General features: G+C 56.7%; 1 protein-coding gene across 2 annotated transcripts in view; it reads left to right on the forward strand.

Moving 5' to 3' along the window:
• Nucleotides 1–11,898, forward strand: part of ENG (endoglin) — a 20,454-nt gene extending 8,556 nt beyond the window's left edge. The window contains exons 2-14 of one of the 2 annotated variants that reach the window (XM_015567060.1): nt 545–685; nt 1,706–1,863; nt 2,477–2,639; nt 2,825–2,959; nt 3,407–3,587; nt 3,809–3,948; nt 7,329–7,466; nt 7,691–7,729; nt 8,414–8,530; nt 8,841–9,092; nt 9,796–9,847; nt 10,890–10,991; nt 11,118–11,898. In XM_015567060.1, the coding sequence (XP_015422546.1) occupies nt 575–685; nt 1,706–1,863; nt 2,477–2,639; nt 2,825–2,959; nt 3,407–3,587; nt 3,809–3,948; nt 7,329–7,466; nt 7,691–7,729; nt 8,414–8,530; nt 8,841–9,092; nt 9,796–9,847; nt 10,890–10,991; nt 11,118–11,242 (1,713 nt within the window). In that variant the 5' untranslated portion in view covers nt 545–574 and the 3' untranslated portion in view covers nt 11,243–11,898. Of the gene's footprint in view, nt 1–544; nt 686–1,705; nt 1,866–2,476; nt 2,640–2,824; nt 2,960–3,406; nt 3,588–3,808; nt 3,949–7,328; nt 7,467–7,690; nt 7,730–8,413; nt 8,531–8,840; nt 9,093–9,795; nt 9,848–10,889; nt 10,992–11,117 lie in introns of those variants that run through there. The other variant, XM_015567062.1, reaches the window with a different exon arrangement.
• The last annotated feature ends 547 nt before the right edge of the window (nt 11,899–12,445 follow it).

Genomic DNA, 12,445 nt, shown 5'->3' on the forward strand with positions numbered 1-12,445 from the left:
AAGGGCACATGCCCAGGTTGCAGCCTCAATCCCCAGTAGTTGGCATGCAGGAGGCCGCCGATCAATGATTCTCTCTCATCATTGATGTTTCTATCTCTCTCTCCCTCTCCCTTCCTCTCTGAAATCAATAAAAATATATTTTTTAAAAAAATAAGAAGGCCAACAGGAATGTTGTAAACTGGGGAGGAGGTGATACCCTGACACTGCTGCACAGGGACAGAGGGAGGCACAGGGCAGCCTGAGTCACGCAGACAGCTGCAGGCGCTCACCAGGAATAAAGCTTGGTCAGGCTCCTCACCATTTTTTCTTCATGTCTTTGGATTTGCTGAGACGAATCTCCTTCATCCATGCAGCTAGTATTTCCTGAGCACCTCTGAGGCCAGGCACGGTGCTGGGCCCCGGGAGGCAGGGGGACAGGCCGGGCAGGGAGAGCTGAGGAAGGCCGATGGGACAAGGGTCGTCGCTGCTGCTCTGGGGGGCACAGTCTGTGTCCGCCTGATTGGCCTGTGTGTGTCTGTGTGTCTTTCCCCTGCCCACACCCCAGGCTCTGTCCCAGCTGGATCTGACTGTCCAGATGTCCAAGCAAAATGGCACCCGGGCCCGAGAGGTGCTCCTGGTCCTCGACCTAGACAAGACGGTCCACCTGCGGCTGCAGGCCCCCGGAATCCCGCTCCAGCTGGCCTACGTGAGTGACCCCAAACCCTATGCTGAGGCCCTGGCCAGGGGAGGCCTCTGCCTGGTGAATCCTGTGGTGCAGGGTCAGGGGTAAAGAGTTTAAACCTGGAGGTGGGATTCCGGTGGACAGGCAACCCTGGCCGGCTCCATCTTCTCACGTAGCCTCAGTTTTCCCATCCGTCAGGTGGGAGAATTGGACTCAGGGACATCCCATAAAATAATCTTGTCGCTGTCGTGGAAAAAATCCCAAGTCGTATATTTGAAAATAGTTAAGTACAGAGAAAATGGGCCAGGAGGAAACCTAACAGTGCATCAACAGTAGCTGTGGCTGGGAAGTGGGAGGGTGAGAGATATTTATTTTGTTTTTTGCACTTGGTTGAATTTGCAAGACTTGCTCTAATTAACATGGCCTACGTCGGAGAAAAATTATTTTTTTAAAGAGAAGAGGTAACTGGTGGGGACACCCAGCGAGGGAGCTCGGGGCTCCTCCCTCCGCCCGGGGGGCCTAGGAAGTGACCCCCAGATGTGAGCAGCTGTTGTTTACGGCCAGAGAAATTGGGGTGGAGGTGGGAGGACTGAGGCAGCAAATATAACGGGGTGGGGGGCGGGCAGAAAGAAAAATCGAAATGGAAAAAGGGCCCATGTGGGAGGGACAGCCGGACACCGAGACCAGAGGCAGAGGTGGGGGAGATAGAGACAGGAGGACAGAACCAAATCCAAGCTGCTAGGGACATAGGCCCGGAGGCAGAGTGAAGTTGTGGGGCCCGGGGAAGAATCCAGACTGGCAGCAGGGACAGCACGGAGACGGACAGAGGTGGCCAGCATGAAAGATCGGGCGGGAGGAGCACCAGGAGCCACCGGGAGCCACTGGGAGCCACCGGGAGGGTGGAGCTAGACCAACCCCGTTCGGTGCACCCCTCTGCTCCCTGTGCCCAATCAGCTGCCTCCCCAAATTACCTCCCGACCTCCTGCTGGGACAGGGGGACTCGGGCCCAGGAACAGCACCCTGAGCCTCCGCATGTCTCCCCAGAACAGCCAGTCTGTCTTCGCCAACCTGCCCGAAGGAGTCAGCGCCATACCGCTGCCCGCCTCCAAGGACCAGCTCCGCCCCTGGGCAGAGTCAAAGGGAGCCATCGCCTCTGTCGCTGAGCTGAACGACCCCAAGAGCATCCTCCTCCGGCTGGACACCGGTCAGCTTCCCCACAGCCTCTCCGGGCTCCGGCTCCGGGCTGGGGGGATGGGGATTCCGGGGCCCGTTCCGCAGATGGGGATCCTGAGCCTCCAGCAGGGACGTGATTTGCCCCGGCCGCAGAGAGCAGGCCAGGGCTTCACCGGGACAGTCATTGCCTCTCCAGCAAATATGAGTGTGGGCCATGGGACACTGCGACTTGTGCCTAATATTTATTGTGCACCTACTATGTGCCACGCCTTGTGCTAGGCATTTGGGGACTCTCTGGGAACAGACACAGCCCCTGGTGGGGAGATAAATACACAGAGAAGTCCATGACGTGGTTTCAGGTCATGGGCCATGGGGGTGCTGCTGGTCGCAGGGCTTCATCCCTACTGTGTGCCATGTTCATCCCTTGTGTGAGCCTGTGTTGACGATAAGGAAACAGAGGCGGGGACTGGCCATGAGTCTCTGGGCAGTGAGTGGTGGAGCGGAGATTTGAACCCTGGTCCTCCCACGCCCCCCACTTCCCATGCTCCATCCTGTCGGCCCCAACTTTACAGTGGGAAAGGGGGGGCCTCTGTGTGAGGCGCCTGGCTGCTCCGGAAGGGGACTGAGTGCGCTTGTCTCTGCAGCCCCGAGGTCACCGTCCTCCTGCCGTCCCCAACCCAACATGGACATGGGCCACAGGCTCGAATGGTGGCCGCACACGGAGGGCTTGGTCCGCGGCTGCGCCTTGGAGGGTGTGGCTGGTCACAAGGAGGCGCACATCGTGAGGGTCCTGCCGGGCTCCGAGAAATTGGAACCTCCTGTTCTTGAACAGGAAAATGGCAGGGAAAACTGGTTAGGTTAACATCTGAAATTGCTGTTTTATAGTTAAAAAATGGTTAAATATCAGCAGTTACAAGAAGTTCAGTTGAATAATAGAAAGAAATTCAGTCAGGCCCCTCCCCTTCCGGCCTTCCCGCCAGCGCTCTGTCTGCCCGCAGGCCCCGGACGGTGACGGTGGAGGTGAAGCTGAGCTGCACTTCAGGGGACCCTGATGCTGTGCTCATCCTTCAGGGCCCACCCTCCGTGTCCTGGCTCATCGACGCCAACCACAACATGAAGATCAGGGTGAGTCTTGCTCCCAGACCCAGACAGCCGCGCGCAGCCCTCCCCAAGGCTCCCGAAGGAGAGGACCCAGGTTCCCTGCACCAGCTCCCCAGCCCTGGGCCTTAGCACCTGAGGATGACACCCCTGGCCCCGCCCCGTTCCTCTGTTCATACCTTTCCTTCCTTCAGACCTAGAGGCCGCCGCCTCCAGGGAGCCCTCCACCATCCCCTTGGGAGGCCCTGAACCCAACCCATAGGCTCAGGCAAAGTTCCTAGAAAAGCGCACCCCATGCTGAATAGAAGGACACACAGTAGCCAGTAGATGAGGGGAGGGCGCCCAGGCAGAGGAAGCAGCAGGAGCAAAGGGGAGAGCACTGAGGCCTGGCAGGACCCTGGCTGGGCTGCGGCCCCCGGGCCAGGCTGGGCCCCTGATTCGGACCCCCTGCTCCGCCTCTCTCCCTGTCATTAGGCCACTGGGAACTACTCCATCAAGATCTTTCCAGGGAGGAGTCTCAGAGAGGAGCACCTCGTGCTCCCGGACACACCCCAAGGCCTGCTCGAGGAGGCCCGGAGGCTCAACGCCAGCAAGGTGGCGTCCTTCGTGGAGGTCCCTCTGGCCAGTGTCATCTCTCTTCAGGCCAGCAGCTGTGGTGAGCACCGGCTTCTTTCCCTTGCCCTCCTGCCTTCCTCTGCCCTCTCCCTGGATCAGGTGCCACCGGGTGGCGTGCACACCGTTCAGCTGTGTGAGCGGCAGGTCGCATCAGCCTGTGAGAGCCCCAGGGTCCTCTCCTGCAACACAGGGACAGTGAGAGTAGCTACCCACAGACACACGTAGTGACTGTCCACCTCGCCCGCCTCTGCTGCCCCGCAGGTGGGCTGCAGACCTCGCCCACACCGGTGCAGACCACGCCTCTCAAGGAGACCTGCAACGCGGAGCTGCTCATGACCCTGCTCCAGCCGAACTGCTCCGAGGACACCATGACTCTGGAACTGAAGAAAAACCTTATGTGGGTAAGAGAATCCCTGCGCCTCTGGCCTGGCTGACAGGGCAGCTGGTCCCTCCTCTGGCCTAAGGACCTTGGGGTCCTAACCCTGGATTTCTCACATCCTTCCCAAGTTCCGGATTTCCCATTTGTAAAATGGGGTTGAAAATGGTACCTACCGTGTGGTGAGAATTAAATAAGGTCTGACACGCTGAGCCAGCTGTGGTGCACAGTAAGTGCTCAATAAGTAGCTACTTGGTCGTTGTCAGTATTCATTCTAAAAGCAAGCTGAGCTGGGTGCTCACCTAGAATACCTTCACAATATGAAGAACAAGGATATTTATTTAAAAACTAGAGGTCCAGTGCACGAATTCGTGCACAGGTGCATCCAGCCAGCTCACCCCTGATCCAGCCAGATGGGGCCTGGCCAGCCAGGGGGGAGGGGTGCAGGCGGTTGGTAGACTGGCCCCGCCCCCTGGTCAAACTCCTGGTGGAGGGGACAATTTGCATTTTAGCCTTTTATTATATAGGATTATATAGTATAACACAGGCTTAAAAAAAATGTGGGAAAAGTAGAAAAGAAGAAAATCTCAATCTCTCCATCCAAAGACAATGACTACCAACATTTTTGTTTGCTTCTTTCTAGAATGTATTCTCTGTGTGTTTCTTTCTTTATAACTCTGTGTGTTTCTTATATGGTAGAATCATATATATGCACTTGCTTGTCTCCAGCTATAGTCTCTTAATGTATTTTTAGAACTTTGACATATGCACTTAATATCACATTTAATGAGCACATGTTATTCCATCATATTGGCAGGCCATCATTAACCCCTCCTCCCTTGTTAGGCCTGTAGCCTGTTTCCAGTTCTGTAATATTATAAAGATGCAGAAAATGTCATTGTGCAGACTTTTTAAAATATGGGATTGTTTTCTTGGGCTGGATTCCCACATCAGTGAGATTGCTGGGTGAAAGTGAGTGAACTTTCTGGGAGTTCTGATACATGTAGACAACCCACTTTCCAAAAGATGATTCCAATGTTTACTGCTGATTTATGAGAGCACCGTGATTCTCTCTCTCTTGACTATAATTTTTGTTTAAAAAAGCCTTTGCCAATGTGGGAGGTTGAATGCGGTGTTCCAGTCTTATTTCAATTTATACTTCTTTGCTTAGCAGTGAGTGTGGGCATGGCTCCGTATGGCTGATAATACCCTAAGGCTCTTTATCACTATGGCTTGGTATTTTTTTTGATGATTTTTATGAGCTTTTTACATACAGGGGGGAAAAGTGGGCCCTTTGTTCTTCATTCTTACCGAAATAATTCCTCCTGGTTTGTTATTTAAATGTTGGCTATAGTTGTGTGTCACATTTTGGATATTTGAAAAAATCGGGCCATTCTAGCTTCCCATCTTCCCTTTTGTGACGTCTTCTGGCTGTTTTGAGGCCAGAAACCTTGCTGCTGGAGCCTTGGAAATCGTCCATGTCCTCTGGGACTTGTAGGATATTTAAGTCTGTGGTTAAGTCCGTGTGGGGAGGGGGTATAGGGGCCTATATGAAGCTCCATCTGTCTGCTGCCTCCTCCCCTGCCTGCACCTGCCCCTGCAGATGTCAGGGAGGTGGGGGCAGTAGGTGGTGCGGTGACCAGCGATAGCTGGCATTACTGTAACCCAGTCCCAAGGGGCTGGGAGACTACACTGTCACCCATCCATCTCTGGAACATTACACGGCACTAAAAAGAATGTGCTAGATCTATACATGTAGACACAGAGAGATGCATATAATTTATTGTTCAGTAAGAAAACTAAGCCACAGCATAAAGGACAGTATGGTGCCATTTGTTAAAAATGCAAAAAAATAGTCCTGGCTGGTTTTGCTCAGTGGATAGAGCGACAGCCTGCGGACTGAGGGGTCCCGGGTTCGGTTCCAGTCAAGGGCACATGCCTGGGTTGCGGGCTCAATCCCCAGTAGGGAGCGTGCAGGAGGCAGCCAATCAATGATTCTCTCTCATCACTGATGTTTCTCTCTCCCTCTCCCTTCCTCTCTGAAATATATATAAATAAATAAATAAATAAATAAATCCACACATTTCCTCTGAGTATAGAAGAAAACACAAAGAAAGGGGCCTGAACAGATTCACCCCCAAACACGGGCAGGCAGGCTCTCATGGGTTTATGGAAAGCGGTCAACGTGCACGCGGATTTGAGTCCCAGGCCCGCCGTCACTGGGGCCTCACTGTGTAGAGCCCTTTGTATCTGGTGGGTGATGTCTCCTCAGGTGTCCTGGGCCTCAAGGGGCAGCGGCAGTCAGGGACAGCGTTCTGGGGGTGAGCTGGCTGAACTCAAGGGGGGCCTCTAACCATCCACTCACCTCTAAGACTCTGAGATTCTTTGATGCTAAAAATGCGACTGAGAAATTTTAAGATTTGATTCTTCTAAAACAGGAGCTGGCAAGCTAGGGCCCGCTGCCTGTTTCTGTCAGTAAAGTTTTTTTTTTAAATATATTTTATTGATTTTCCACAGAGAGGAAGGGAGAGAGATAGTTAGAAACATCGATGAGAGAGGAACATCGATCAGCTGCCTCCTGCACATCTCCCACCGGGGATGTGCCCGCAACCCAGGCTGTCAGTAAAGTTTTATTGGCACAGCCACACCCATGTGTACATACGGTCTATGGCTGCTTCCAGGCTTTGAAGGCAAAGTTGGGTAATTACAACAGAGACCACCTGGTCTGCAAAGCCTAACGTACTACCTGGCCCTTTAAAGAAAGTTTGCTGAGCACAGGCAGGCCCAGGGGCCCATGGTTCTGGGGTTGGATTATGCTGGTGGGGTCTGCATGCCCCTGGGGCTGTGAGCCATCATTGTGTGTCAAACTCACATGAATTTTAAAATCCTAATAGTTCTGCATTTACTTTAATATATATTAGAAGGAAAACAGTACAGAGGACATCAAACTCACGATGTCGCACATTTTATTGCTTAAGACAAGATTAGCCCTCACCGGTTTGGCTCAGTGGATAGAGCGTTGGCCTGTGGACTGAGAGGTCCCGGGTTCGATTCCAGTCAAAGGCATGTACCTTCGTTGCAGGCACATCCCCAGTAGGAGGTGTGCAGGAGGCAGCTGATCGATGTTTCTCTCTCATCGATGTTTCTAACACTCTACCCCTCTCCCTTCCTCTCTGTAAAAAATCAATAAAATATATATTTTTTTAAAAAGACAAGATTAAGTACAAAAGCAAGTCAAATTTAGGAAAGGTATCGTCTTAAATGGGGCAGGATGACAAAATCTAACAAAAGTGGAGAGGGAAGCAGAGGGCTGTGGCCCCGGGTTTGGATCCGTCCTGGGTGCTGGGGTGGACAGGACCCAGGGAGCCGGGTGCCTCCTGACGGTGTCCCCCAACCCTGGCCTAGTCTCTGAAGTGCGACGTCAGCAGCCTGACCTTCTTGGACCCCAGCTGCCAGGCCGAGGACAGAGGCGACCAGCTTGTCTTGCACAGCGCCTACTCCAGCTGCAGCATGAAAGTGACAGGAAGTGTGGTCAACAACGAGGTAAGAGCTGGGACAGGAAAGGGAGCAGCCTACTGGGGCCCCCCTCAGGCACCTCCTTGATCTTCTGGGCTGAGGGGCTTTGGGGAGAGTGGGCGTGGCGCTCAGTAGGAAGACAAGGCCCAGGTAGCCAGGGTTGGCTCCGCCTCCCCTTCCGTAAAACGGTGAAGTGGGTGGGGTGTCCTCCGTCATTTCTGTCTGACCAGCTCGTGGCTCTGTCTCTGCAGGTGGTCGTCAGCCTCCTGTCAAGCTCATCGCCGCAGCGGGTGAGATGGATGGTCACCGTGCGAACATCTGGTCCAGGTCCCGGGGCGCCTCCAGGCCTGGGAGGGAGCAGGCCTCAGGGAACTCGCCCTGGCCCTGGCACGCCATGTGTCTTCAGCGGGGCTCAGCCGCCCCTTCTGTAGAGCAGAAGCAGGACTGTCGAGGGTTATGTTCTCAGCCTCGCGAGTCAGCAGGTTCTAGCATATATCGGCTGTGTGGCCTTGGGCCCCAAGGTCACGGGTGTGAGCCGCGGCATAAGAGAGGACCCCTGTGGGGGTGCCTATGAGCAGCCACTGAGAGGACACAGGGAACGCATTTCACACAGGCCTGGTGCGGAGCCGATTCTCAGTATTAGTTTGGTGCGGACCTTTTGTTTGTTTTAAATATATTTTTATTGATTTCAGAGAGGGAGAGAGAGATAGAAACATCAATGATGAGAGAGAATCATCGATCGGCTGCCTCCTGCACGTCCCACACTGGGGATCAAGCCCACAACCTGGGCACGTGCCCTGACCGGGAATCGAACCGTGACCTCCTGGTTCATAGGTCGATGCTCAACCACTGAGCCAGCCAGCCAGGCTGGTGTGTTTTTAAAAGATGAGGGTGAGGGTCAGGCATCTCTGGACCGTGACCCCTGCTCCTATCCCACCCCCGCCCCCCCTGACCGTCCCCCTCGTCTCCCGCAGAAAGCAGTGCAGTGCATCGACACGAAGAGCCTCTCCTTGCAGCTGGGCCTCTACCTCACCCCGCAGTTCCTGCAGGCCTCCAACGCTATTGAGCTGGGGCAGCAGGGCTTCGTGCAGGTACTGGACTTGCCCGCCCAGGGCTGCCCACTCCTGGGGTTTCTCAGGACCTTTCTTCCCACCGTTAGTACAGAGAAGAGAATTCAACTTTTCAGAGAAAGGAGGGAGCCAGACGGAGGGGAGAGATAGGAAAGGCAGAGCTCAGAGACGCTGAGTAGAATGTCACCGCCTCCTCCAGGCAGGCCCACGACGGTCCCACCATCGGGCTCAGGGCAGGAACTCTGGAATGAATCTAGCTTATCTCATGAGCAGGCAGGGTGAAGCGTTCAGAGTAACTGCTCATGCCTTGACCCCTTGCCTCCCTACGCAGGTGAGCATGTCCCCGCCGACCCCCGAGATCATGCCCAGACTGGACAGCTGCCAGCTGGACTTGAAGCCTGAGGCAGACACCGTGGAACTCATCCAGAACCAGGCCGCCAAGGGCAGCTGTGTGAGCCTGCTGGACTCCGGCCCCCATGGTGTCATGCGCTTCAGCTTCCTCCTGCGTGGCTACATGGTGCCCACGCCCAAGACTGGCACCCTCAGCTGCACCGTGGCCATGCGTCTTCGAACTTCATCCCTGGTGAGTGGGGCCTGGGCCGGGACCAATGTCAAGGGTGGCTTTCGGGTGTGGGGGTTTCAGGAAGGGACACCACAGCCCAGGAGGATGTGGGACCAGGTGGCGAGGGGCAGAGCCAGTCAGGGTGGCTCCTGGCTCTCAGGGGTACTCTTTCTGCAACCCCACAGCCTCTGATGACTTTGCTGTGTCTTCAACATTGGTAGGCTGTGTAGCTGCAACCGTCCATTCATCCACCCGTCCACCCACTATCCCTCCCAGTCATTCGTCCGTAGTCCTTCCACCATCCCAGTCATCCACCCGCCCACCCATGAAGCAAGATCACCAGTGTAATCTCAGTGAACAGGAGGCCTCGGGGGAGAGGGTTCAGAGAGGAGACAACCTTCTGATTTTCTGCATTTACTAGTCACAGCGCTTCACCGTCCAGTGCATCCCACTCAGGCGCTCGGCCTGGACACAGTCCTCTCAGGCCCTTCGCACAGAGGGCCTCTGGTCGTGTGAAACATTCCAGTAGCAGCCAGGGATGGTCCCCAACACACTCCCACAGCACAGACCTCCCAGGACCGGCTCGAGGGCTCCCGGCTGGAAGTGGTGGGATGGGATGCAAAGCCAAGGCCCAGGGTGGGCTGGGACTGGGGCCGGGTGCCGGGGAGTAAACCGGAAGGCTCTCTCAGAGGCTGGGCCGCACACCGCTCTGTTCCTTCCCCAGGTCCGCAGGACCGTCTCTATGCGCCTGAACATCGTCAGCCCTGACATGCCTGGTGAGTGCTCCCCCCAGGTCTCTGGGGTTCATGGCTGAGGTCAGAGTGGGGCACAACAGACGACCCAGAGGGATGGGGGCTGGGCTCACAGCAGGGAGGACCCGAGAGAGCAGCCCCGGGAGGGCAGGACCAGGGCTCCCCAGCTGCCCGCAGTCGGAGCCACAGCTGTGTCTTCCGGATGGACAGCCTCCTCTGCTCCTGACCGCCCTGTGGGACAGGACTCTTGACCCCATGGTGGCTGGTTGACCTCATTGGGGGGATGGGGCCCTCAGACTCAGGTCTGGACGGGACAGGGGACAGAAGACACCCTGGGGTGGTACTGGCCTCGCCTTAAGGCCCCCAGTGCAGAGGATGGCCCTTCAGCCCAGCACCCTCCAGCCTCTGTTAGTTCCCTCTGGACCCAGGCCCCCACCAGACAGAAGAGTCCCTGACCCTGGAGGCAGATGTGGGGGGTACCCAGGCCAGGCTGGAGTCCCACTCCCAGCTCACAACAGGGAGACAAGGGCTGATAACCCCAGTGCATGGATAGGAACTCCGGCCCAAGGGGCGGCTGCCTGGCCCGATCACACAGGAGTCAGGGATGTGGAAGGAATGAGGCTTGGAAAACTCAAGAGCAGAGCTAGAGAGGCCTCAGAGCTGGTCCGCCTGTCGCTACCGGGGAATCAGGCTCAGAGGGGGCAGGGCCGGACCCAAGGTTACACAGCGAGGAGGGACGGGCTCTGGACTCCCAGACCCCACTTTTTGCTCAGATGATGCCAGCCAGCCTCCCTAAAATGCATCTGTATCAGCACTGGGAGGCAGGCATGGCCCCAAAGGCCTGGATAGGCCCTCTTGGCAAACGGTCATAGCAACCACAGCTAAGTGCCACGCATGGGTGTGTTGAACCCATTTGCTAGATGAGGAGACTGAGGTTGCTAGAGAAGTCAGGGCAGTGGGTGAGCTGGGACTCACACCAAAACCTGTGCTCCTGGCCAGCACAGGAGCAGGGAGCCAGGGCGGGGGCAGCAGCGCTGACCCAGCTGTCCCTCCCTTGGTTGCACAGGCAAAACCCTCGTCCTGCCCGCTGTGCTGGGCATCACCTTTGGCGCCTTCCTCATCGGGGCCCTGCTCACCGCTGCGCTCTGGTATATCTACTCGCACACACGTGAGTATCCCAGGCCCCCACCATGAGTGCTCAGGACCCCTCTACCACCCCCCGGGGGAGCCCAGCAAAGCCTCTGGGGGAGTGGGGAGCCCAGGCCGGGGCCCTGACCTCCGCCCCTGCTCCCAGGTCCCCCCAGCAAGCGGGAGCCCGTGGTGGCAGTGGCTGCCCCGGCCTCCTCAGAGAGCAGTAGCACCAACCACAGCATCGGGAGCACCCAGAGCACCCCCTGCTCCACCAGCAGCATGGCGTAGTGCCCAGCCTGGAGCCCCGGGGGCCGCCCGGCCAGCCCTTGCCCAGCCGGAGAGACTGAGCAGCCACCAGCTGGGAACCACTGATCATGAACTCACCCCAGGACCCCAACCCTTCCACTCGACCAAGGATGGACCCTGCCCTCTGCCTCTTTCTCAGAGGCCTGCTGCCAGCGGGGGCACCAGCTTGGAACACCTTGGGGTTCCCCCACCCCACCCTGCAGAACCTTCAAGCTCCGTGGGCCTGGGGTATGGCTGCCCAGGACCCCAGAGAGACAGAACGCTGCCCTATATGTCCACATTGTTGTAGAAACCCAAGTCCCCGTTATCCTGAACGGATCCAGCCCTCGATGACCTGGGCTGGGCAGGAGGTGAGAACTCAAAAGACTCTGCCCAGCCTCCTCCGTGACCAGCCCTAACCACCCGGATCTGATCCCCGCAGCACAGCTTTGGGCCGGCACAACTTTGGGGGGCAGGGGAACGGAAGCCTAGGAGTGCCCAGCCTGGGAACGGGGGAGCCTAGCTCCTTCCTGCAACTGTCACATGGAGACCCCTCCCTCCTTGCCCATCAGGAAGGCAGCAGATAGGAGCGGCCAGGCTGCCTGACCTGGGCCCACCCCGATATACTCATCACCAATAAATCAGACCATGAAACCAGTGCTGGGCTGGGAGAAGGGAAGGGGCCCCTAAAATGATGGGGGGAGGCAGCTCTGGGTTCAAATCCTGAACCTGCCACTTACTGGCTCACTGTGGGCAGGCGCCATGGCTTCTGTACGCCAGCCAGTTCCCTCGTCTGTAAAGTGGGAACGAGAACTCTCAGTCACAAGGGCTCCGTGGGGAGGTCTGCAAAGCAGAGGTCGACAAACATCAGGCCACTGAGGCCAGAAGGGAGGGGCCTGTCCCAGCCACACAGGCTCCTACACAATCCATTTTCTGTGCCACCACAGCCCCCCTGCCCCTATTGTCTGCGAGGGAGCTAGAGGACAAAAACTCAACCAAAGTAAAGACTTTAATTTAATCCGGCCACCCTCTGTCCCCACGGAGCCCCAGGCAGGGACCCTCTCCTTTCCCAGAAAGCCACTGAGGGGAGGGAAACTAGCCACCTACACTGGCGGGACCCTTGGCCTGGCCAGGACGCAGTCTGGTGGGAGCTGGGCTGGACAGCCGGGCCTGCTACCCCAGGAGACCCACCCCCACCCCCACCCC

This window comes from Myotis davidii, unplaced genomic scaffold (assembly GCF_000327345.1).
Source record: "Myotis davidii unplaced genomic scaffold, ASM32734v1 scaffold142, whole genome shotgun sequence".
Lineage (NCBI taxonomy): Eukaryota > Metazoa > Chordata > Mammalia > Chiroptera > Vespertilionidae > Myotis > Myotis davidii.